We start from the raw sequence: 25,010 nt of genomic DNA, 5'->3' as shown, positions 1-25,010 counted from the left end.
AACAGTAGGCTGAGTAAAGGAAAATAACACAGAAAAAGGCACTACTGTATGAGCCCATTTATATGAAATGTCCAGAACAGGCAAATCTATACAGACAGAAAAGAAATGAGTGGTACCAGGAGTTAAGGGGGAGAAGAAGAAGAGAAGGAATGACTGCTTAAGGGTATAGGGTTTCTTTTTGGGGTAACGAAAACATTCTGGAATTGATAGTGATGATGATTGCACAACGTTGTGAATATACTAATGGCCACTAAATTATACACTTTAAAATGGTTAATTTTATATGAATTTTACTTCAATTTTAAAAAAGAAAAAGAATGAAGTACTGCTGTGTGCTGCTATATAGATGAAACCGGAAAACATTATGCTAACTGGAAGATGCCAGTCACAAAAGACCACATATTATTATGATCCCATTTCTGTGAAATATCCAAAATGGGCAAATATATAGAGAGACAGAAAGCAGATTAGTATAGCCAGGGGTTAGGGAGGGTTGGAGGGTGATACCTAAAGAGTAGATTTTCTTTTGGGGTTGATGAAAATGTTCTAAAATTGATTCTGGTGATGGTTGTACAATTCTGTAAATACACAAAAACCATTAAATCTTACACCTTACATGGGTAAATTTTATGGTAAATTGTATTTCAATAAAGTTTTTTAAAAAAAGAATCAGGGCTGGGTGCAGTGGCTCACACCTGTAATCCCAACACTTTAGGAGGTTGAGGCAGGAGGATGGCTTGAGGCCAGTTCAAGACCAGCCTAGGCAAGACAGCAAGATGTCATCTCTACAAAAAATTAAAGGAAAAAAAAAAGAATCATTGAGTTAGTGTGGAATAGACTCTGATTTCAAGGAAAAGGCAAGGATAAGAAATAATTTTTCATTTTAAGAGAGAGAGGGTCTCACTATGTTCTCAGGCTAGAGTGCAGTGGCTATTCACAGGTGTATTCATTGTGCACTACGGCCTCAAACTCCTGGGCTCAAGTGATCCACCTCAGCCTCCTACATAGCTGGGACCATGCCTGGCTATTTTTTTTATTTTTGTAGAGATGGAGTCTTGCTATCCTCAAGTGATCCTCCTGCCTCTGCCTCCCAAGTAGCTGGGACTATAGGGGCATGCCATAGTGCCTGGCTAGAAAGAATTTTTAATAGTTTAAATCAATGTACTAATGTCTTTATCTTATAGATATACCAGGAGAAAGAATAGACAGTGGTTGGCAGATGAGCAAATTAGTGCTACTGCAAAAAGTGCAGGGCACCTGGCTAAGAAGTGGAGGAACTAGGGCCTAAAATCCTTCCATGGGTACTAGGGATGGAGGAAAGGGGCTTTTTTTGTTTTGTTTTGTTTTGTTTTCGCCTTTCTCGCAAAGACACTATTTGCTCACCGAACCATGCTTGGGAGTTGTGTCCACCAGACTTGGGGAGAGGCGTTTTTCTAATTCATCTTACAGGCCAGCTGGGGCCAACTTCACCCCCTTGCATTATTAAACCTCTTTCTACCACGGTAAACAACAAGCTATCCTTTTTCTCTGTTTTTTGAGAGGGAGTCTGGCTCTGTCACCCAGGCTGGAGTGCAGTAGCGTGATCTTGGCTCACTGCAACTTCTGCCTCCCAGGTTCAAGCGATTCTCCTGCCTCAGCCTCCCAAGTAGCTGGAATTACAGGTGCATGCCACCACACCAGCTAATTTTTGTATTTTTAGTAGAGATGGGTTTTCGCCATGTTGGCCAGGCTGGTCTCAAACTCCTGACCTCAGGTGATCCACCCACCTTGGCTTCCCAAAGCGCTGGGATTACAGGCATGAGGCACCATGCCCCGCTGAAACATACTTTTTTCATCATCTTACTATTTGGCATCTGTAACACTAGGGACCATTGGCCATTAATAATTTGAACTTAGCCAGGTGCTGTGGCTCACACCTGCAATCCTAGTGCTTTGAGAGGCCAAGGTGGAAGGATCGCTTGAGGCCAGGAGTTTACGAACAGCCTGGGCAATGTAGCTAGACCATCTCTACAAAAATTAAAAAGTTAGCCAGGCATGATCCCAGATACTGAGGAGGCTAAGATGGATTACTTGAGCCCAGGAGTTTGAAACTACAGGGAGCTATGATTGCACCACCGCCCTCCAGCCTGGGCAACAGAGCAAAAATATGTCTTTAAAATTATAATAACATTAAAAATAATTTCAATTCTTCCCTTAGCTACCTACCACAGCAGTGAACATTTATACTTCACAACCATTACTACTCAGCTTCTCTACTTTCTACCAATTAAAAGTAGGTGCTATCCCATGGTTTTAACATCTGTTCTGTTTTTCAGTGGTATCAGCTCCTCCTGTTCTAGGTATGGTCAAACCTCAAATCTCAGTCCTGACGCTTCTCTCCAGGGCCTCTACCCAGCTCTTTTGATGGACATCTCTAGGAGGATTTCATGCCAGCATTTCAAACATGAAAGGAGTGGTGGGGTGAACAGAGGGCACAAAACATACATGAGAAGAGAACCAGTGGATTCACACAATTTTGACTTCAAGTCAGGAATAATGAATGGGACAAGGTGGAATGCTACATAAGATGGGCATGTAGATCTGATAAAGAGTGGCACAGGTTGGGAAACAAGGGAGGCTTCCATAGAAGGGAAGGGCAAAGGGTGCTCTATAGTGAAAAGGCCCAGTGGAGTGGGGGCATAGCACTATTTGGGACCTCAGACAGTTAAAGTCAGTGCTGCATGATGCCTGGGCTTGTCTTCTCAGTCTTCTCTCTTTATCAGACAAAGAACAGGAACTTAACAAAATGTGTTGCATGGCAAAGGAAAATCGTGGTGGGATAATAGGATTGATTTGGGAAGAGGTGGAGGCAGTGAATTCAGACAACTCCAACCACTTCCTAAAGGTTCTCAGGCACAGCCAGGCACCTGGTGACTGATCTCATCTGTGCCTGGTGGGAAGAGAGACTGATCCTCCTCACAACCCCTATAGAACAGTGGGGCTCCCCCACATCTCAGACACATATAATTGTACTATCATTTTATTCCACTTTTTTTAAATAGTAGAGACGGGGTCTTGCTATGTTCCACAGGCTGGTCTTGAACTCCTGCGACCAAGCAATCCTCCCGCCTCTGCCTCCTAAAGTGCTGGGATTACAGGGGTAAGCCACCACGCCCAGCCTATTCCACTTTTAGAGACCACCCGCCTTGTCCCTCAGATGCATCCAAATCAGGAGTTAGGGATCATACTCCACTGTGGTCCTGAATTATAGAATAATGAAGTCCTAGAAGTCAGCAGCCCCTGGCTGGCTGCATGGTAGTAAGAGGTATGGCTGAGCCTGTCTTGCAGATCATCCAGTACCTGTACAGGCCAGGCTACACTGTTCTCCAGCACTCTCTGTAGCCATGTGCCAGTAACCACAGCCTAGGCTACCTCTGCTGGGCCAGAAATAGCTGCCTGAACCAGGAGCTCACAGCACCATCCACTCTCATCACCAAAGCTATGCCCAGGAGAAGTCCCACGCTGCTCACAATGAAGCCCACAGCCTCAAAAATGAACCTGCAAAGAAAGGTGGAGAATCTCAGGGAACAGAGTAGGTCTACTGCCTTTTCCCTGTAGAGGCAAAAACTTGGCCATCCTGGATGTTTAGGATCTTCATACTGTGTTCCAAGTTTCTCCCTCCCCACCACCTCTACTTCTCAAGCAAATCTACTCACTTAGGGGCAAACACTTTCCAGACCATGAGATGCCTGCGAAGGATGGAGGCTGCCAAGGCACAGGCCAGAATCTAGAAGAGGAGAGGAGGGGCCATGTTACTTGTGAAGGGGAGGAGGAAGCAGGGCAAAGGGAGAGTTGCTATAGGCCCCTGTAAAAAATGGAAATAGGAGAATAGTGCGTGTCAGTGGAAAAAATAGTGCATGTCCTGGGCTAGGAGTTAGGAGACCTACTTCCCATCCTGCCCCAAGCACTGACTCACTATGTGACTTTGGGCAAGTCATTATCCATCTGTAATGCTAATACTCAGGCTCTGGCCCCAGGGTGGAGGAAGATACCAGTGCCACATCTGCTTCTAGAGGAAAGGAGGAGGATCCATGACCACAGTTTGGGAAGAAAATCCTGGCTATCACCTCAGTTTTTCCAGTCTGTCCACTGATAAGAGTAATCCTCAAATGTAACTAGCAGGGTCCAGATCTAGGTTGTAGAGAGGAAACAATCCAGGACTAGGATTAAGGAGACCCAGGTTCAAGTCTCAGAGTTGCCATTTGAGGCCACTGGGCTTGAGCAACCACTTCACTTATGTGTACCTCAGTCAAGGCTCTCTCCCACGGTTTTGAAGGTCTGAAAGAAACTGATACACACCCATGGAGAAAGAACACCACTTCCTGATCTCTCTCCTACACCCACCTGAACACCAAGGATAAAGAGGTACTTGAGGCCCAGCTGCAGCAGTGCTGCATAGAAGTGGTGAGGCGCATCCCGGAGCCGCATCTCCATCAGTGGCTCCTCTTCCTCCTCGGGTCTGACTCTGGCTTCAGCTTCATTCCCTGGGGGCTGCTGTCTCTTCCGCAGCCCTTGACTCTCACACAGGAAAGGCCAGAGCAGGAGCAGTGGGCAACCTACTGCCTCGGGAGAGGGTATGGCTGGAATCAATGGGTCACCCTGGCTGGCTCAGGTTCCAACTAGCCTATGCCAAGGGGTGCCAAAGATCCAACAAACCCACATCTCTCCATTCAAATCCAGGGGTTTCCTCTTTCCACAAAGCCAGAGTAAATAAAGGAAGCAAGTGAAGGAGAAGTGGGTACCTGCAAAGAGGAGGTGGGAGGCAAAAGTGTTGGCTCCCACTAGCAAAGCAGGCAGCCAAGTACAGGAGCCATGACCCTCTGGGAATCCCACGAAGGCTGCATGCCAATGGATGGCTGGAAAGACAGGCTGGTGGCCCGTGGAGTAGAAGGTCTGTGTGGCCATGAGGGCCCAGGCCGAGACTGCCCGCCATGGCACAGTAAAAGGACCTGGAAGAAAAGATATGCCACTTTACAGTCACTTCTTATTCCCTAATCCATAGGCTACTGCTCCATAGTCATATACTCCTACTACTTCAGTATCAATTCTCATACACACTCACATGCCCATCAGCCCAACATCCTCACAGTCCACACTCTAATTATTCTAATTCTCTCTGTGGTACAAAAGCGCCATCACGCTTATCTGAACCCTGCTGTGGTCAATCTCTTTCTTTCTCTCAAACACCTACAGCTCACTGTGCCATTATATATTCACAATTCACTACTTCTATCACTGGAAAATCAAGAAATGTGCTCATAAGGATGCAGCATTTCCACAAGGAATCTTAGAGGACTCCTTGTCTCCCCTCTCCATGAACCCTGGGAACCAACAGGAGGGATCGATTCACTTGGCTATGGCAGATAAGAGAGAGGACACCAAGACCTTCCCAGCTGTGTGGGGTATGGGACCCTCTGTCAAGCTCAGGAACATCAGGAACAACACCTCCTTGAAAACAAGAGGGGCCGAACTCACATCACTATTGTCTTTAGGTGAATCAGAGCTGAGATATTTACCAGGGGTGGTGATGGGTATCCCAGCAGCAAGCAGATGTAGAAGAAGGAAGCTCTGCAGAAACAGAAGCAGGAACACAAGGCTGATGCGCTCCGCATGCAACAGCAGAAGTGGGAAGGCCAACAGGGTGAGGGCTGTGACCATAGCAGCTGAGTAGACACTCCCCAACTGATAAGCAGCCACAGTCAGGGGACCCTGAGATTTGGTCCTCTCTAGCCGGCCCCGGAACTCCTCCTGCATGTGTCGGTAGATTTGAGGGACCACATAATCCAGGTCAGCTTGAGAAGTGGGGGGGCCTGAGAAGGGAGTGAGGACAGTCCTGGTCCTTGGAGCGCCTGCCCCAGCCTTCACCAGCACCGTCACAGGCTTCCAAAGCAGCAGCGCGAGCCCTGAAGCAGCCAGCCCCGCTACAGCCCGAGGCAGCACCATGGATGCCCCAGAGACCAGGGCCCGGAGACGGGGGGGAGCCTCATCTGCCCCTGACGCCAATGCCCAGTAGGCAGCAGTACCCAATGCCATTAGGGGCAGTCCCCAGCGCACAAAGAGCATGGGTGGCTCGGGGCTCTTGAGATTACCATAGTGGCAAAGCCACAAGCGCACAGCAGCTAACAGGGCCAACAGTGCTGCCACGCAAGCTCCATACCACAAATTCTTGGCTCGACCACCCACCATAGATGCCAGAGGACTCAGCCAGGGAGAGGAGTGGCAAGCAGGTGTCTCTTCAGGGCAACGATGAAAAAGCCCAGCTAGCCTTGTACATAAAAGCAACCCAATTCCAAGCCTCAGGGCATATGCACCACTGTGCCGTGGGGGGTTTGTTGTGGCTGAAGTGCCAAGGCGGGGCATTGTGAGCAGCTTAGGTGGAAGCAGCTGGCCCTCCCAGTGAAGCTGGACAACCAGGAGCAGGATGAATGAGCCCAAAAGGAAGGGGGTGGCCCTGGCCTCAGCTACAACAAAACTATCAGAGAAGAATACAGCCAAGCGAAAGAGCAGGAGTAACAGGACGGGCCCAGGGATCGGAAACAGGGTTGCCAGAGGTCTCTTGGACCCCCAGCCAGCCCAGGCTTTCCACAGAAAAGGCAGGAATGAGCTCACTGCAGCCACAGCCCCTAGAAGCACTAGATCTAGCTTCAGCTCAATAATTCCCAGGAGTCCAGCATACGCTATGGTCCCAACAAGGCCCCAGGCCACGGGTATCAGAAGTAGAGGGCGGAATGGAAAGTCTGGGGATATTGCCCACTGAGATGCCAGCAGGCAGATAAAGCAGGCAGCAACCAAGAGAGCAGCACCCCCCGCCATGCGGACCAGAGAGAAACGAGCCCAAGACTCGATGCACATGGCCCGAGCTCCCCGCAGGAACTGCTGCAGCTCAGCAATCACAGTCGGCAGTGTCGCCTCAGCCCCGTTGGGGCTCTGCAGAAGCCACTGGTAGTCAGCAGAGGCCTTGGAGAAGAGGTTCTGCAGCTGATGAAGCTCCTTAGCTTGAAGGTCCTGAGTAGCAGCGGAGTAGGTACGAAGAAATCGAGACACCTAGCAGAGAAAAGGTCAGAGGCCAAGGGGAACAGGTCAGAGACATAAATTGGGGCAGAGGCAAGAACAGGTATTACAAAAGGGGGTACGTGGAAGTCAAAGACCCAAACTTTGCCCAGGATGGGGGAAGGGAGGGATAATAGAAGAGGGATAGGTATGGAAGGTGGGACTAAGACTAGTCAAAGGACAATAGAGTGGTTCATTATGCTTCTTTCATGCCCACCCTCGCTCTGTCACCTGGACACCCAGCCCACTTACCTACCTGCTGAGCATTGAGATGGAGAGCTGAGGCTTGGGCTAAAGCAGAGGAGTGGGGCTGGGAGTCCTCACCCCCTGAGAATAGCTCAGCCATCACTTCCCCAATGTTTCCAAATGGGATGGGCAGGCCCAGCAGCAGGGCCAGTGTGGGCACAAGGCTAACTTGAGGAATCACCTCTGGCTCCTAAAGGGAAATGACAGTGGTCGACAGATTCATTATAAAGCTGAAGTCAATGTTTGGGATGGGAGACATAGGGGCCTAGGTAAGAAATGAGAGTGGAGGATACCCAGGATAATGGATTTGGGGGCCTATAATAGAGGTATTCATGAGGATGCTGTGATGGTAACATGGGCTGATTACTGGGAGAACAGATGAGGAACATCCCAGGCCTCACCTCTGGTGGGGTGCTGGGGAAGAGTGCTGTGGGGCTATACAGAAAGAGTGCAGCTGAGACCTCCAGCTCACTGTCCCCTCCATGGTCTCCATTTGTGGTCATCCCATGGTCCCCAGCCACTACCAGCAGTGTGTCATTCTCCAGACGCTCCACAAGTCCCCTGGGGGCCAAGAAATGTGTCAGGAGTAGAAACAAATAAATATTTTCCTCAAAAAGAAAAAAGATTTTTCTCAGGGGCCTGTTCATCCCCAGCTATAACTCCATTAGTAAGGCCTAGACCTTTGGCAAAGAGACAGGTCTTCAGCCATGATCCTGATGCACAAAGCTACACATTGAGTTAATCAAGATGGATGGGGCCTCTAGCTTTAGCAGAAGGCCTAGAGAAGACAGAATTCAGCCAGGAAAGAAGCTCTAAGAGCTTCTTCTCCTGGGACCACATATCCTGAGATTCTCAGATACAAACCCACTCCCCCAGCCAATGCCCCACACTCACTGGATGACCTGGTCCATCTGGCTAAGTTTCTTGGCCATTTCAGGGTGGTGAGGGCCATGCTTGTGGCCACAGTGGTCCACACCCAGGAAGTGAGCAATCAGCACGTCCCATTCACCACTGTCCACTGTGAAGGGGAGAACAATGAGCACAGAAGACTAAGACCCACTCCTCAACCCCAGCCAGGCTTTGACACTCCTCTATGTCCAGGGATACAAGCCCAGGCTGTTACACCCATTGGAGGCTCGGAATTTGTGGACTAAAGCAGTCCTCCCCAGCTCCCAGTCTTAGAACTACGTGCTCTGGCCCCATGCTCACTGGTGGGGTAGAGCTGTTCCAGGATGCCATTGTCCACTGTGTCTAGGTCTCTGACATTGAAGGATGGGAAGAAGAAAGCTTTGGAGAAAGCACCAGGGAAAAGGTCTTTCCAGGTATCATCTCCCATGAAGACTACACGCCTTCCTGCAGGGACATGAAAGAGAGGTCAGAGCCTGAGCAAACGTCAGGGTCAGGAGAAAACAGGAAAAGAGGCCCTTGAAAGACCCATCAGAAGTTCCAAACATGTAACCTAAGAAGTACAGCAATTCCATACAGCAATCTTTATCCTTCAGGGCCTAACATTTTCCACCAGGAAGCTTTCCCTGATAACCATACTCCACCCAGACCTCACACTTACCCTTCCTACAAAATGCTCTGCTAGTTCTGTATCTGGGTATCTCTACTGATTTGTTTTTCCTGGGTGTATCCTGCTTCTTCCAAGCCAATGAATGAACAGGGCCTGTATTTCTCTGCTTTCTTCTCCACACTTGTAAGCCAAGATCCACATCTTCTCTTCTTCCCTTCTCCCTTTTACTGAGAGGTCCCCAAGAATAAAACTTGCACTCCATTCAGATTAGAAGCTTCATAGGACCAAAGCCCAGATCCCTTTTCCTCTGTCCCCCAAACTGAGCTCCCCACAAGCAGGGCCCTGGCCTCTTTCTTCTCCTCTGTTCCCCTACACCATAGTCATGTGTGCATCTGGGCACCCAAAGGTCTGACTCCCTGACTTCGAATTTTGAAGAAATTTGCCAGGGTACTTCTGGCCTTCAAAGTGGCCCACACTGACCTGCACTGGTGAGCTGCTTAATGAGATTGTCTTCCACTATGGCGTGGCTGGCAAAGTTACTACCAGCATCAATAAAGGTAGGCAGTGAGCCAGTGGTGAGGGCCTTGAGGCGCTGCATGGTGGTGGTAGGAGGGTCAACCTGAGATCGGTAGAGCCGGGCATGGTGGGGCTGAATCTCCAGGATCCTCTGCAAGGAGCTTAGTTTGCCCAGGAAGGGTAGGGAGACAGGAGGCTCTCCAGGCACATGTGAGTGCTGGGGCTGGGCGAAGTCAAATCGCAGAGCATCTACTAGCACCAACACAACCCGCGAAAATCGGGAAGCCATCCAGCAGGCCCCAGGTTTCCCTTGGCTCCCCCATGGCAGGGACCCAGGGCCTGGGGGCTCTTGGCAGCTGCTATAGTTGGTGAGCTCCAAACGGGTGAGCAGGAAGCCACTGGTGAAGAGGGCAATGCCAGCGTAGAAGACGAAGCAGACCCAGGCCAGGAAGAGCAGCACTGAGGCTTTCTGCATCCTGATAGGGGTGGGGAAGGAAATTCATTACTGTGGGGCAAAGAACCAGTGGATATTCTAGTCCCTGAATACAAGCCCAGCTAGAATCACTTCCTCCCAGACTTTCCTGGAGATAAACTGTCCCATAGCCAACCCCTCGCAATATTACTCTCCCGCTATTTCCAGGCTGGGCATGGTGGCTCACGCCTGTAATCCCAGCACTTTGGGAGGCAGAGGCGGGCGGATCACCTGAGGTCAGGAGTTCGAGACCAGCCTGGCCAACATGGTGAAACCCCGTCCCTACTAAAAATACAAAAATTGGTGGCGGGCACCTGTAGTCCCAGCTATAGGGGAGGCTGAGGCAGGACAATTGTTTGAATCGGGGAGGCGGAGGTTGCAGTGAGCAGAGACTGCGCCACTGCACTCTAGCCTGGACAACAGAGGGAGACGCCGTCTCAGAAAAATAAAAAAGCTATTTCGAGGCCCCACCCCAGATCTACTGAATCAGGATCTTCGAGGGGTAGAGCATAGGAATGTTCACATGTACACGCAGGAAATGCTAATGCTGAAAACACAGTCACGAGGGAAAGTTATTCCAATTGGTAGCCAGGCTCTCCTACAGGCCGTTTCTGCACCTCTCCCCTCGCCAATCTCAACACCCACTAGGGTGGAAAGGGATCAAAGCCGCAGGGAAACCCGGGCCCAGCCAACGACGCCGCCTGGCGGGCACCGAGGGGACGAAGGGGAGGAGTCACGCTCCGCTTCCGGGAGGCTAGGTTCGCCAGGAGACCTGAAGCATGACCTTCGCCACGCAACGAGGCTGGGGCGCGGGTCGAGAGTCGGTTGGGCCTCGCTGGAACCCAGGCGTGCGACCGGCTCTGCCTCCTCCGGTAGCTACCCAGCCTCCCGCTGGGCACCCTAGCCGCGGTACTGACCACCCTTGGTTGGGAGCTAAGGGAAAGAGGAAGACTCCCTTGTTTCAGGGTGAGGGGACTACGTGGGGTTGAGGTTCTCGGCAGACCCTGGCTCACCTGCAATGGCACCCGGAAGTCCGGCGGCGGCGGTGCCTGCGGCCTGGCACCACAGAGAAGCGCGCGCCAGAGAGGCCCGCCAGTGGCTCCATCGCCATCTGCCGGCATCTCGGTGGAAGTTTGGCCAGGAGCGTGGGGCTGGCCAGAGAGTTTGATGGGAGATTTAATAATTGAAAATTGGGAACAGGGGACCAAGCCGGAGAGTTCACGGAACCACTGTCCATTCATGGTTACGACTAAGAGCACGGCTGCTGGAGTCAAACTTGACTTGAATCCTAGCTCGGCCGCACATATTGTCATTATTAGGCATTACCTCATCTGTAAAATGGAGATAATACTTATTTTTCCCTTTTTGCTTAGCTAAGTCCAACTGAGATTTCATTCTCCTCTCAAAGCCTCTGAATCTTACAACTGGATAATTAAGCAAATAATCCTTCGGAGTGGAGGAGGGGAGGCTGGGCGCCAGTGGCTTACACCTGTAATCCCAGCAATTTGGAAGGCCAAGGCAGGTGGATCACCTAAGGTCAGGAGTTCGAGACCAGCCCAACCAACATGACGAAACACCGTCTCTACTGAAAATACAAAAGTTACCCGGGCGTGGTGGCAGGCGCCTGTGATCCCAGCTACCTGGGAGGCTGAGGCAGGAGAATCACTCGACCCCGGGAGGCAGAGGTTGCAGTGAGCGGAGATTGCACCACTGCATTCCAGCCTCAGCGACAAAGTGAGACCTTGTCTCAAAAAAAAAAAAAAAAAAAAAAAATGAGTGGAGGAGGGAAAAACAATCCAATTAATGGGCAAAGGATTTGACTAGACATTTCTCCAAAGAAAATATACAAATAGCCAATAGACACATGGAGAGAGGCTTATTATAAGCCATCAGGAAATGCTGGAGATACTGCTTTGAACCCACCAGTATGGCTATAATCAACAAGTGTTGACAATGAGAAGGAGGAATTGGAACCCTCATACACTGCTGGTGGATTGTAAAAACAGATAATTCAAAACGATAAACATAATTATCAAATGACCTAACAATTTCAGTCCTAGGTATAAACCCAAGAGGAATTAATACTTATGTCCAAACAAAAACTTGTACATGAATGTTCATAGTAGCCTTATTCGTGGCTGGGTAAATGGCTCACACCTGTTATCCCAGCACAAAATTTACCCAGGTGTGCTGGCATGTGCCTGTAGTACCAGCTACTCAGGAGGCTGAGGTGGGAGGATCACCTGAGCCTGGGGAGGTCAAGGCTGCAGCGAGCTGTGATCTCACCACTGCACTCCAACCTGGGTGACAGAGTGAGACCCTGTCTCAAAAAATAAATAAATAAAATAGTAGCCTTATAATAACCAAAAGGTGGAAACCCAAATGTCCATTACTGACAAATGGAAAAATAAAAAATGGTGTATTCATACAATGGAATATTGTGGAGGGGGGCTGTGAAGCAGTCTAAAATTAAAATCATGGTGGTAGCACAATTCTGTGAATATACTAAAGGTTACTACGTTTATATTTTAAATGAATGAGTTGTATGATGTGTGAGTTATATCTCGAACTCCTGGGCTCAACCTTCCAGACTCAGCCTCCCAAAGTGCTGGGATTACAGGCATGAGCCACCATGCCCAGCCTGATGTGTGAATATTTCAATAAACCCACTATTAAAAAACAAAACGGACTCCCAGCACTTTGGGAGGCCAAAGCAGGTAGATCCCCTGAGTCCAGCAGTTCAGGACCAGTCAGGCCAAAGTAGTGAAATACCATCTCTATAAAAAAATACAAAATTTAGGTGGACATGGTGGCAGGAGCCTGTAGTTCCAGCTACACCAGAGGCTGAGATGGATGATGGCTTAATCTGGGAGGTAGAGACTACAGTGAGCCTTGATCAGGCCACTGTACTCCAGTCTGGGCACCAGAGTGAGGCCCTGTCTTAAAAGGCCAGCCAGGCACAGTGGCTCATGCCTATAATCCCAGCACTTTGGGAGGCCGAGGTGGGCAGATCACCTGAGGTCAGGAGTTCAAGACCAGCCTGGTCAACATGATGAAAACCCGTCTCTACTAAAAATACAAAAATTAGCTGGGCATGGTGGCGGATGCCTATAATCCCAACTACTCAGGAGTTTGAGGCAGGAGAATCACTTGAACCTAGGAGGCGGAGGTTGCAGTGAGCCAAGATTGTGCCACTACACTCCACCCTGGGCAACAGAGCAAGACTCCCTCTCAAAAAAAAAAAAAAAAAAAAAAAAAAAAAAGCCAGGCACGATGACTCACACCTGCAAGCCCAGCACTTTGGGAGACTGAGGCTGGAGAATCAGTTGAAGTCAGGGATTGGAGATCAGCCTGACCAACATGGTAAAACCCCAACTCTACTAAAAATTACAAAAATTTAGCCAGGTGTGGTGGTATGTACCTGTAGTCCCAGCTACTCAGGAGGCTGAGGCAGAATTGCTTGAAGCCAGGAGGCAGGGGCTGCAGTGAGCCGAGATCATGCCACTGCACTTCAGCCTAGGCGACAGAGCGAGACTCCGTCTCAAAATGAAACAAAGCCTGTCCACTGGTTTCTCATCTCAGAGTAAAAGTTCTTGCATTGGCTCTACATGGGCCTGCACACTATCTGCCTCTTCCCCTTCTGATTCATCTAGCTGCCACTTCTTTGCTTCACTCACTCTGTTCCATCCGTAGCAGCTCTGCCTCAGGGCCTTTGCATTTGCCATCTCCTCTGTCAGCTTCAGTTCCCAATGCCGAAATAGATCTCCATCACCTTAATATTGAAGCTCAACTGTAACATCGGGGAGGCTTCCTGGAATCCCCTACTTTACTAGTACAGCACCCCCCACCACCACAACCCCTGGAAAAATTTCCCCTCTCACTTCCTTAATTCCTTCCATAGCACAACGCATCAGCATCTGAAATTCTACACATATTTATGGTTTGTCCCCTCCAAGTAGAATGTGAGCTCATTGAAGTCAGGGAATTTTGTTTTCTTCATTACTATATCCTCAGCACCTAGCATAGATTTGAGGTTCAGATACTGACCAAATGAATAAAGGAATACGTTAATTCAAAAAAAATGTTGAGTTTTTCTTCCACCTTCATCCCCACAGCCCCTTATCTCAGTTCAGGCCTCATCCCTTCTCCAGGATCACTGAGGCAGCCTTCTCAGTGTCCTCCCAGCCTCCTCTCTCTCCCTACTACCCCTTCTCTACATTGCAGCAAGACAGCTCTAACTAAAACATTGATGTGATTACTTTTCTTTTTTTCTTTTTTGTAGAGATAGGTTCTTACTATGTTGCCCAGGCTGGTCTCCAGCTCCAGGGCTCAAGTGATCCTCCCACCTCAGCCTCCCAAAGTGCTGGGATCACAGGTATGAGTCTCTGTGCCTGGCCAATGTGATGTTTTATCTTAAAATTCTTCATGGGAAGGGGAAAAAAACCCTTCATAGGCTGGGCACAGTGGCTTATGCCTATAATCCCAGCACTTTGGGAGGCTCAGGCGGGCAGATCACGAGGTCAGGAGTTCGAGATCAGCCTGACCAATATGGTGAAACACCGTCTCTACAAAAAATACAAAAATTAGCCGGGCATGGAGGCACATGCCTGTAATCCCAGCTACTCAGGAGACTGAGGCAGGAGAATCGTTTGAACCCGGGAGGCAGAGGTTGCAGTGAGCCAAGATCGCGCCAATTCACTCCAGCCTGGACAACAGAGGAAGACACTGTTTCAAAAAACAAAACAAAACAAAACAAAACAAAACAAAACAAAACCTATTACCCTGGGGATAATGTCCAACCCCTTCAACAAGAATCTTGCTCCTTGTGACTTGGCCCTAGCCATGTAGTCACATCCCCCTTAACACTATACCCTTCAGCCAACTTCTTCAAGCAGTGAGCCTTTGTATATAGTCAAGGACCTGACTTGGTGAAAACTTGCTAACTCTTCCAGCCTGAGCTCAATGGCAGTCAGCAACGCTGCTATTCATAAGCTGATATGCTCCTCCCACCAAGATCCCTCAGCCAGAACTTTCCTCTACCACAGCATTTATCACTTTTTTTTATTTTTTGGACGGAGTCTCGCTCTGTCCCCCAGGCTGGAGTGCAGTGGCATGATTTCGGCTCACTGCAAACTCCGCCTCCCGGGTTCACGCCATTCTCCTGCCTCAGCCTCCTGAGTAGCTGGGACTACAGGCGCCCCCTACCGCACCCGGCTAATTTTTTGTATTTTTTTTTTTTTAGTAGAGACAGGGTTTCACCGCAGTCTTGATCTCCTGACCTTGTGATCCGCCCGCCTCGGCCTCCCAAAGTGCTGGGATTACAGGTGTGAGCCACCACGCCTTTTTTTTTTTTTTTTTTGAGAGTCTCACTTTGTCGCCAGGCTGGAGTGCAATGGCATGATCTCGGCTCACGGCAGCCTCCACCTCCCAGGTTCACGCAATTCTCCTGCCTCAGCCTCCCAAGCAGCTGAGACTACAGGCACATGCTACCATGCCCAGCTAATCTTTGTATTTTTAGTAGACAGGGTTTCACCATGTTGGCCAGGATGGTCTCAATCTCCTGACCTCATGATCCACCCACCTTGGCCTCCCAAAGTGCTGGGATTACAGGCGTGAGCCACTGCGCCCGGCCACATTTATCACTTTCTATCACTGTCTGCTTCCTGTCTGTCTTCCCTACCTGACCTTCTATTCTGTGAAAGCAGGGACCACTGGGTTTCAGGTATTTTTGTAATCCAGTGTCTAGTGATGAGCTTGGCACTTGGTAGACATTTAATGTTTTTGAATAAATGAATGAGGAGTACCCTCAGTCCCTGAAAACCCTTTAAGTATGCCAGTGCAGGGTAGTACTTTCCCATGAAAAAACCCCACACACCTGCCTCAAATGTACAGCCCCACACTTAGCAGTAAGGGGACTTCACTTCCCAGCCAGCAGTTCAGTGAACATGTGGTTTAACTCTTCCACCCTATCCCACAGTTTCTCTTGAAGACAAAAAATATAGTTTCACTTTACAAGAAGTTCACTCTTGTTCATGGAGGCATCATGCTGACAGGACTGGATCCAAGGAAAATGCTAGTGACTTTACCAACTTCATTCCCCAATCAAAGAGGACAGGTTTTGGTTTGCCACTGGTGAGTTTATTACATGACTAAAGTTCAAATAAAAAAATAAAAAACAAAATCTTGGCAGGGAAGCTAGAGCCAGAATCAGGAAAATCTGCTTCCTTATCCCCAGACTCCCTGGCCAAGCCCAGCTCCACTAACTCATCTTGACTCGATCAAGTTCCTCATCAAGACTTGCATCTGTACCCTGGACATCTCTGCTGTTCCCACTGGAGACCGAGTCTGGAGTCCCTGGCACTGGGGGTTTGGTGAGGGCTCCATAGACACCCATGGCCTGAGGAGAGGAACAGAGAGAGTACCATGAGGACACTTGACAGAGGTGCAGCCCAGCCCACCAATGGCTAAAAGGGAAAAGATGGCATGGAGGCCAGTGAATTAGTTTTCCTTTCTCCCTCTCTCAAACCTGTCTTGTAAGCTCTGGGGTTGATTTTAGGAATCTTACAAACCATCAGAGTAAAGTGACTCTCAGAATACCAGCACAGGTATCTACCAAAAAAAGGTATCTCAAGAACTTCCATATTTGCAGGACTGAGTGGAGATGTTTCATTCTTAGATTCCATCTCTACAAAGAATGAAGGGATGTCTAGGGCCAAGGCATTCTGAAGACCTTTATGGTATCTAAGTGTTGATGACGGTGGTGGGGTCTCAGTTCGGTCCCTGGCACAGGTGCTCTGTGCTGGGTCCTCAGAGAGCTCTAACCTGAGCCACCATGCTGGTGACATCGCCGGGATTGGAGGGCAGTAGGATAGTGTTGGAGTCCTTGGCCAGTTTGGAGAACGCGCTGACATACTGCTCGGCCACAGTCAGTGAAGCTGCTGCATCTCCATTCTGTGACCACAGGGGGATAAAAATCAGAGATTATAGATACGGAGAAGAAGGGGTGGATGGGGAATGAAGAAAGCAGTTCACAATAAAAAGGACTATGTAATCTGGTTCAACAGAGCCCACAGAGGCAGGAACTCTCCTTAAGCATAGATAAGAGAACCCCTTCCACTGTCAATTCCTGTCCCCCATTCCCACCCAGGGGCCTCTCACATGTTGTGTCAGAGCTGCAGCCAGGATTCGAATAGCTTCAGCTTTAGCCTTGGCCTTGGCTAGAACTGCACTGGCCTCTCCTGCAAGAGAAGGGACAGAGCTTGCTTGACCCATGAAGTCAAAGTACCCAAAGATTCTGCCCCAGCACCAATCTTCAAAGGCCCATGCCTTGCTCCTCCCTCAGCCTCTACCCTCTCCTGACCTGCTGCCTGATTTATCTGTTCAGCCTTTTCTGCTTCGGAGGCCAGGATCTGGGCCTGTTTCTTCCCCTCTGCCACATTGATGGCCGACTCTCGGGTCCCCTCAGACTCTAGAACTGTGGCCCGTTTCCGCCGCTCTGCCTCCACCTGGAAGCCCGCAACAATCCCAATCAACAAGCCAAGGGAAAGTTATACAGACCTGCAACTCTACCCATCATAACAGGAGGGAAGTCTGGATCCTCCTGGGACTGGAGCACCCTGAGGTCCTTTTCCTACCCCTCCTTGGCTCCCACCTGCATCTGCATAGACTCTTTCACCCGGGGTGGCACATGGATATCCTTGATCTCATAACGGAGGCAGCGGATACCCCAGCAGTCAGCAGCTTGGTTGATAGCATCCACAATGCTGGCATTCAGGGACTCCCGTTCCTGGAAAAAGAGAGGCATAAGCCCCACAGCTTCAACTTACCTATCAAGGGCCTACACTGAGAAGGGCCTGGGACTGATCTTGACCTTCAGAAAAGATTGAGTGTCAGGTTTGTGTCTTCAAACCCTAACTCTGGCTCAGATCTGCTTACCCGGAAGACTTTGTCCAGAGAGAGTTTGCCGAGCTCTGATCTCATGGTTGTTTGAGCTAGCTGGGTGACGGCATACTCAGGGTCCTCCACACCATAGCTTGCCTGAAACGGACACGGATAGTGTAAGAAGCTTGGGCACAAGATTTTAGTGAAGAGGGCAACTGAAAAGGCTAGATAAAGTAGGGGGCAGATACCTTGTAAGGGTCCATGATGCGCAGGTAAAGGACTCCATCAATTTGCAGAGTTACATTGTCTGTAGAACCAGGAGAGAAAAGGAGGAAAGTCAGGCCTCTAGGTCCCAACCAGTTCTCTCTCCTAAGCTGTGGATCTACAGCAACCACATCCTAATAGCCTCAGAGCACCCATGTCACCCTGAACCCCTCACCGAGAGTCACAGCCGACTGCTCAGGCACGTTGATGACAATTTCCTTGAGACTCTGCACATATCGGATCCGGTCTAACACAGGGATGAGGATGTTCAAACCCTGGGAAGAGGAGTCATGGGTCCTCAGAAGGATGGGAACTATTGGGTTGAGACCTAAGCTAGTCCTGGAGTATGTATGGAGTCAACACATGGAACATGCCCAGAAAAGCAGCAGCTGCTACCAAGAAATAAGTCCTCATAAGGCTGAAGTGTCACTGGTAAGAAAACCCAAGAGAATAGGAATGCAAGACTAGGCCCCTGAATGGAAGGGAGAGTCATGAGAATCGGAGCTGGCAGAATAGCCATCTCAATGCAGACTGAGAGGTAGGGCTGAGAGAGTGGGCAGAGGAGATTCCCAAGAATGGGGACTGTGAGATGCATAGGAAAAGGTGGTAACATGGGGATGATGGTCAGCAGCCTCAGCCCTGTCAGGTCTGGCCTACAGAGTCGGGAGCTAACAGTGCGGGCAGGCCCAAAAGAGGTCCTCCCGACACTCCATGTCGTGAGGGATTGGTCATCTGGCTGGCCCAGGATGGGCAGAAGAGGTTCTCACAGGCTCCAGGATCCGGTGGAATCGGCCCATTCGCTCCACCACCCAGGCCTCCTGCTGCGGCACGAACAGTACCACGGTGTTTCGGGGCAATCCAGAGGAGGCGCGGCGCGGAGCGCGACCAGAAGCCTGCAGGGAGCCCTGAAAGAAAGAAGAGGGTGAGCAGAGATCCCATCTGGCCAAACACGCCGCCCCTCGGTCCTGAAGGTATCTCCATAAACCACGACCCTCAGGATCCTCGGAGAGAGAATCACATGGGGACCATGACCTCTGACCCCAGTCCTCTCCGAAAGTTGGAAGTTCGCTCTTTCCCAGCGGAGGACCCAGGTGATCTCTGTCCCGACCCTCTGGATAGGTTGCCTCGCTCTCACCCTCAGCAAAAGGGCCCCAGTGCCCCGCGCCGCGCGCGCCAGCATTTCCCACCGCCGCAGCGACCTCCGGAACCAACGAGACGAGCGGAGCGGTAGCTCCCAGAAGCCTACCCGAGCCTTTCCTCTTGCAGTTCCGCTCCCCCGAATGTACTTCCGGCCGTTCCCTACTCCCTTCAACACTCACCCAATCAGCGTTACTTGGTCGAACGGCGCATCAAGTTGTTCCCTGGGAAACGCAGACCTTCAAGAGAAGGCCGAAGGCTGCCGTTGTTCTGGGTTTAGCTGTTCGCGACCAAGATCCCCGGCCTGATGGCCAAATTATTTTTCGCGTGCATATCACTCAGACACCACGCACTGAATTCTTCACCCTCACCCGAGACTCAGTTTGCCCACCAGAGCGTAGAATCGCGCCCATCCGTCACCATAGCGACGAGTGGATTGAGCTGACTCGTTGCCATGGTTGCCATAGTGACATTCTATAGTAGTCCCGCGGTGTTGTGCCCAGGACTCCCACTGGGGACTGACCCCAATCCCGTTGCCATGGAAACTGGGCCTAACATTGCCTGGCGATTGGGACGAGATTTTCCCCTCCCCTCTTTCCTCAAAGACACTACAGCTCCTTCCCTCTCTTTCCAAGCAAGGTTTGTTATGCCCGGTCTTAAATACCGAGTCCGGCAAACAGCCTCAACGTTCAACCTTGTCTGGAGCACGTCACCTTGCACACATCCCTGATGTTCTGGTAGTCAAGAGACCTCCGTAGTCACCTCCATTTTACATATGAGGGCACTGAAGTTCTGAAGGGCTAAAGTCATTAACAGAACCAGTATCAGAATCCTGATCTACAATTCAGAATTCAGCTTCTAGGACTCAACTTTACCCACCAACCCCTCTGAAAGGAGCAAGACCAGGCCCCAGGAATCAGCAGGGACTAGCCTAAGACCTCATGGGCCCAGGCCTGTTGCCTCCTCTCTGGTAGAAAGGGCTGAGTCCCAGCTCCAGGAAGGCCCTCTATCCCCCTTCGCACCCTCTCCCCAACAACAACAACAACAAAAGTAGAGCTTAGTTCAAGTTTCCAAACAAGAATTTATTCTTTCTTTTTTAATCTTTTTTTTTTCTAAAAAAAAGTACCAGGTACAATTTTTTCCTGTTTCTGATTTGCTTTGTTTTTTCAAGTTTCAGCAAATGCTTGTTCCCCTCAGCCCAGCCTCAGGAGTCAGGACTGAGGCTGGGTCAGAGTCTGGAGTGGGGAATGGGGTAGTTTGGAACCACATGACTGAGTTTGAGGGGTGCCCCTCACCCCAGCTGAGGTAGGTGGGTCAGAGTCTGGCCAGGTGAGTGGAGGCACCCCAGTGCTTGGCCCTGACTCTGCCCCCTGGACACCTTCTTCAGTCAGGACCCCAAAGCAAGGAGACACAGGCAGGAGGAGAGGGACAACTGGAGTCTGGAGCCCTAGGTGAGGGGTGGTTAACCCCTGTGTGTGTGCATACATGTACACTCTCTCACACACACACACCACACAAAGACAAGCTCGTGTACACACACAAACGCCTAACTTGGCTTTCAGAGATAGGTCAGAGGGTAGGGGAAGTGAAGGGACTAGGGGAAGGGCAGGGGAAGCTGAGTCTTTGGCTACTGACTCAGTCCCTCTGGAATAGCCCCTCTTCCCTCAGCTGAGGGAGAGCAGTTCTCCTCCTACCCCCGGCGTAAGCCTCTTCAACTCTTGAGGTTGGAGCAATATCTGAGAGTGGGAAGGGGGGGGAGTGATGCCAATTATCAGGTGTGGGAGGTTACCAAGGCAATCCAATTTGAATAAATTATAAATTAAAAATAAATAAAATAATAAGTGGCCCCTGCCCAGGATGGGGAGGCAACGCTGGCATAACTTGCCTGGGAACTTGGGACAACCTCAGGGTAGCTCCGGTTCCTCCCTACCTAAGCTGGCCTGGGAAACCCAAGGGAGGGGACAGGCACATGGAGTACCCGAGTAGGGCAGGGTGTAGTAAGGATCAGAAGCTTTAAACACCCAAATAATCCATTTGGGCAAGAGCATGGTGAGGGCTTTAATTCAAGCCTGAAGGGTCTCTTGCTGTCTCTCCATATATGTTCTCTAAGATGGAGCAGGATGGGCAGGTCGTTAGGCCGCATGGATTCAGAGTGCTGGCAATCAGGGCAAAGGTGAATAACGTGGATTATGAGGGGCCTCGGTCACAGCCTGCAGTTCGTAAGGGAGCCCTGTGTCCAGCTCCAGGCTCCGGCGGGAAAAAAGCAGGCGGATATCTCCATGCAGGCTTAAGCGGCCTGAGCGGGAGCTCCGGAACCTGAGGAGGACAATGTTATCAAATTAAGAATCCAGGCTGGTCGCAGTAGCTCATGCCTGTAATTCCAGTGCTTTGGGAGGTCCAGGTGGGAGGACTGCTTGAGCCCAGGAGTTGGAGACCAGCCTGAGCAACATAGCAAGACTCTGTCTCTAAAAATAAATAAATAAATAAATAAATAAATATATATATACACACACACATACACACATACATAAAAATTTAAAAATAAACCAAGCAAGAATCCAAACAGTATCGAAGCAAGGAGAGATCCTCTTCAGGGAAGGGATACCTGGGCCTCCCCAGCCGTCCCTGGGCCCTCTCCTCACCTGAGGTGCAGCAAGTAGCAGAGGAGGCGGTGGGTGGGGTTAGCATTTCCCTCCTCACCCACAGGCACCAAAAAGAGGCGATGGCGAAGGAAGGTCATGTGGGCAGCAGGCATGTCCGAGAAGTCAAAGGTCACGAGGAACATCTTTACCACAGTCTGGTTGGGGTTAAATAAGGTCTGGGGACAGGACAGTCAAGGTTGGTACAGCCTGAGGGCTGCTTTCCTCTCTCCCCACTCCCACTCCCTCAGGGCAAACTCACCACTTGGACGGTGCCCACCTTGGGCACGCTGTAACCCTTCCTCCCCAGGGGGTTCAGATCCACGATGCCCTGGGAAGGCCAGGGAGCCATCAGTCAAGGTGGGGACTAGGAAAACTCTGAGCCCTAAATACATGTCCCTCTCCACAGTCTCTCACCCTGAACCTCCCCCTGCCCTACACTAGAGTTCTCCTCACCTGGCCCTGACTCACTCCTAGGTGAGGAATAAGTAAAAAATACCTCTTGCACCCAGCCCCGCCCCAATTCCTTATCCTCCTGATGAGCTGACTTTGGGGTTGGAGTCAAGGCATACCAGGAAGGGAGCCGGGGCATTTTGCTCAGAAACATCAAAGAATGTGACAGTGACAGGCAGCGTGACATGCTGGGGGCAGTATGACCCACTAGCTCCAATTTCTGCTGTGAAGCCCTCAATGTGGCCAGATGGTGCAAAACGTCCTCGCAGCAATGATTCCTGGGATCAGGGTAGGGAAAACATATTATGAGAGAGATGCCAATTCTTTTCCTTATCCATCCAAGCCACGTTCCACCATCCCACCTCTCCCAGGACCCCCACAATCACAAAGCCTGAGGGGAGCTACCTCAAAGTTGCCCAGCAGGGTACGGCTGACAGCAGGGGTAGGAACAGGGGAGGCACTGGGGGGGCTCAGCAGGCCTGGCCCCTTCCGGAGGCTTCGAAGGGGGCTCCTGGTAGAGGAAGGGACACACAGGGGGTTGGCTTGAGGTATTCTGGGATTCCTGCTCATGTCCTTGAACTCCACCCTTTGCCACTATCTAGGGCTTCTGCCCTGGGGTCCCCTACTCCGATGCTGGAAAGATTACAGACTTCTGTCCCCATTCTCAGGGACAGGGTAGAGCAAAAAGCTGGTCACTTACAGCTTCAGGCGACGGGCTCCTTTCAGCCTCCGCCCCATGGGACTGCAGTCTGTTGGGTCCTATGGAAAGGAATGATTGGGAAAAGAGACAGGGTGAAAGCCACGTATGTTTTGGGGCAGAAGCTCATCACAGACTCTCAAAGGAACACCCCGCCCCCTGGGCCTCCACCTTTACCCACACAAATATCCACGTAAGAGTACATGAAGGACAGGCGCAGTGGCTCACACCTGTAATCACAGTACTTTGGAAGGCCGAGGTGGGTGGATCACTTGAGCTCAGGAGTTTGAGACCAGCCTGGGCAACATGGCGAAACCCCATTTCTACCAAAAATACCAAAAATTAGCTGGGTGCAATGTCATGTGCCTGTGGTCCCAAATATTCGAGAAGCTGAAGTTGGAGGATTGCTTGAGCCTGGGAGAAGGAGGTTGCAGTGAGCTGAGATTGAGCTGAGATTGTGCCACTGCACTCCAGCAATGATGGAGTGAGACCCCATGTCAAAAAAAAAAAAAAAAAAAAAGAAATGAACTCCTTTATTGGCTTACCAAAACAGGCTCTTTGGGCCCAGGCAGCAGGTGGCTCCAGAAGGATGTGGCTTTGGCATCAGAACTGTTGGCAGCAGTAGGGTGGCCCAGGGATCCCCGGCGCCTCCGGGGGGCTGGCCCCTCTTCCTCAGAGCTGACATCTGGGGCTTCTCCAGCAGGAAGCAGCCTTCGCTTGGTGGGGCAGGGGCCTGGAGGTCCAGGGCCAGGGGGTGTGTGCTCGGGACTGTGCCCATTGGCAGTGCCAGGGGACTCCCTAGGCAAGAGGCTACCCCCATTGCCCACCCCAGCCACTGGGCTCTTACCCCCTATTTGTGCAAGACTGTGCAAATCAGTGTCAAGTGTGTGCAGCTGGCCTGGAGGGGCTGGCCCTGGGGACTCCCCCAGGGACCCGTGTCCCCCTGGATCTGGGGAGGCCCAGTCTCTGGTGTGCAAAGTATTGCAGGAAGCATTTGATGGGGGGCAGGGGGGACTCCAGGTCCCTGAAGTCCAAGATGAGGTGACACTACTTCTCTGTTCCACAACACAGAGGCCACGGTGGGAGAAATGCTGGCTGGCCACACCTAGTCCCAGCCCCAGTCCCTCTGGGCCCAAAAGCCCCACAGTAGATGGTTCTTCAGGGGGTAGTCCCTCTCTGGCCCCCAGCCCAGGGCCTCTCTTCAGCTCCCGGGGACCCTCAGTGGGTGGGGCTTGTCGTTTCAGGGCCCTGTGAGGCTCAGAGGTACCAGCCGGAGGGGAAAAGATGGATACCTGGTAGACCCCGGGGGATGTCGCCCCCCCTGCTGGGCTGTAGCCCATGAGCAGGCCACCCTGGAGGGCCCCCTGCCTGACTGGAGGCTGTGAAGGGCCAGCCTCTGGCTCTGAGGATGGAGACGGCTCCGCCTGCACGTGGCGCATGAAGCCCCCCTTGGGTCAGGGGGGCCCCCCAACACGGCCTTTATGCTGGGCCTGGGCTGGGGACATCTGTGTAAGAGAAGAGAAGAAAAGGTGGTCAGGGAATCAATGAGTATTCTTCCTTCCAGCTGAGTTTCAGACCCTCTCCTTGCCTGAAGGGGTGACTTTGATGGGTTCCCAGGGATGAATGTGTACAAATCCCTGGATGGACTAATGGAATATAGAGACCACTCTCAGAACTCCTGAGAGGGTGACAGGTTTAGCTCAGGCTTCTTCCCCACCTTCTCCCTGGTACTTACCCCGATGAAGAGGCCTCGAGCCTAGCTGTGCGTTCCCTCTTCCCAACTGATGCCTTGTGCCCCTAGCTTGCAGTCTGATCCATGCCTGCTGCACTGGCAAGGTGACTGCCACCATTCCGTGCAGCTCCTGAGCTCAGAAGGACCCTGAGGAGGGAAGAACAGACATAAGCCAGGATCACTGGAGCCAGCAGTAAGGCCTATCACCAATTATAGGCTAATATAGTATACCCCAGGACATCCTTCTCCCATGTGAGAGGCTCTTCAGGAACAGAAAGGGTAAGTTTGGGGTCCAGGGCCCAGATGGCAGAGTTGGGCTACCTAAGGAATCAGAGAGGCAGGTCTTGGCTCAGTATAATAAGGATGTG

The 25,010-nt window shown here is 50.9% G+C and overlaps 3 protein-coding genes across 32 annotated transcripts in view; all 3 read right to left on the bottom strand.

The window, feature by feature from the left end:
• Positions 1-3,003: 3,003 nt before the first annotated feature.
• On the bottom strand, positions 3,004-10,897 carry PIGO (phosphatidylinositol glycan anchor biosynthesis class O). 14 transcript variants are annotated; one of them, XM_077965864.1, is made up of 13 exons: positions 10,442-10,897; positions 10,154-10,251; positions 9,332-9,843; positions 8,545-8,688; positions 8,230-8,353; positions 7,737-7,896; positions 7,346-7,525; positions 6,859-7,083; positions 5,556-5,607; positions 4,782-4,988; positions 4,384-4,598; positions 3,696-3,766; positions 3,004-3,537 (listed from the first exon to the last, which is right to left on the bottom strand). In XM_077965864.1, the coding sequence occupies exons 3-13, from the start codon at positions 9,840-9,842 to the stop codon at positions 3,408-3,410; spliced, it is 2,019 nt and encodes a 672-aa protein (XP_077821990.1). In that variant the 5' UTR covers position 9,843; positions 10,154-10,251; positions 10,442-10,897; the 3' UTR covers positions 3,004-3,407. The 14 variants fall into 14 exon arrangements, 11 of the variants coding, with proteins under 11 accessions (XP_077821990.1, XP_077821986.1, XP_077821987.1 ...); XM_077965860.1 differs by lacking the exon at positions 10,154-10,251 and having other exon boundaries at positions 10,612-10,897; XM_077965861.1 differs by lacking the exon at positions 10,154-10,251 and having other exon boundaries at positions 10,624-10,897.
• A 5,058-nt stretch (positions 10,898-15,955) lies between these two features.
• On the bottom strand, positions 15,956-19,263 carry STOML2 (stomatin like 2). 4 transcript variants are annotated; one of them, XM_077965051.1, is made up of 10 exons: positions 19,231-19,263; positions 18,752-18,889; positions 18,160-18,259; positions 17,969-18,027; positions 17,775-17,876; positions 17,491-17,625; positions 17,200-17,344; positions 16,998-17,077; positions 16,662-16,790; positions 15,956-16,236 (listed from the first exon to the last, which is right to left on the bottom strand). In XM_077965051.1, exons 2-10 carry the CDS (start codon positions 18,779-18,781, stop codon positions 16,099-16,101), a joined length of 918 nt encoding a protein of 305 aa, XP_077821177.1. In that variant the 5' UTR covers positions 18,782-18,889; positions 19,231-19,263; the 3' UTR covers positions 15,956-16,098.
• A 909-nt stretch (positions 19,264-20,172) lies between these two features.
• Positions 20,173-25,010, bottom strand: part of ATOSB (atos homolog B) — a 12,258-nt gene continuing 7,420 nt past the window's right edge. For 9 of the 14 annotated variants that reach the window (XM_015117346.3, XM_015117349.3, XM_077965038.1 and 6 more), the window contains exons 2-9: positions 24,646-24,789; positions 23,456-24,415; positions 22,914-22,972; positions 22,619-22,724; positions 22,333-22,491; positions 22,023-22,091; positions 21,764-21,939; positions 20,183-21,437 (exon numbers count right to left, since the gene is read on the bottom strand). In XM_015117346.3, the coding sequence (XP_014972832.1) occupies positions 21,284-21,437; positions 21,764-21,939; positions 22,023-22,091; positions 22,333-22,491; positions 22,619-22,724; positions 22,914-22,972; positions 23,456-24,349 (1,617 nt within the window). In that variant the 5' untranslated portion in view covers positions 24,350-24,415; positions 24,646-24,789 and the 3' untranslated portion in view covers positions 20,183-21,283. 14 annotated transcript variants of the gene reach the window in all.

This window comes from Macaca mulatta, chromosome 15 (assembly GCF_049350105.2).
Source record: "Macaca mulatta isolate MMU2019108-1 chromosome 15, T2T-MMU8v2.0, whole genome shotgun sequence".
In the NCBI taxonomy this organism is placed as follows: domain Eukaryota; kingdom Metazoa; phylum Chordata; class Mammalia; order Primates; family Cercopithecidae; genus Macaca; species Macaca mulatta.
The sequence above is the reverse complement of the archived record's forward strand: the minus strand, read 5'-3'. Positions and strand labels throughout refer to the sequence as shown.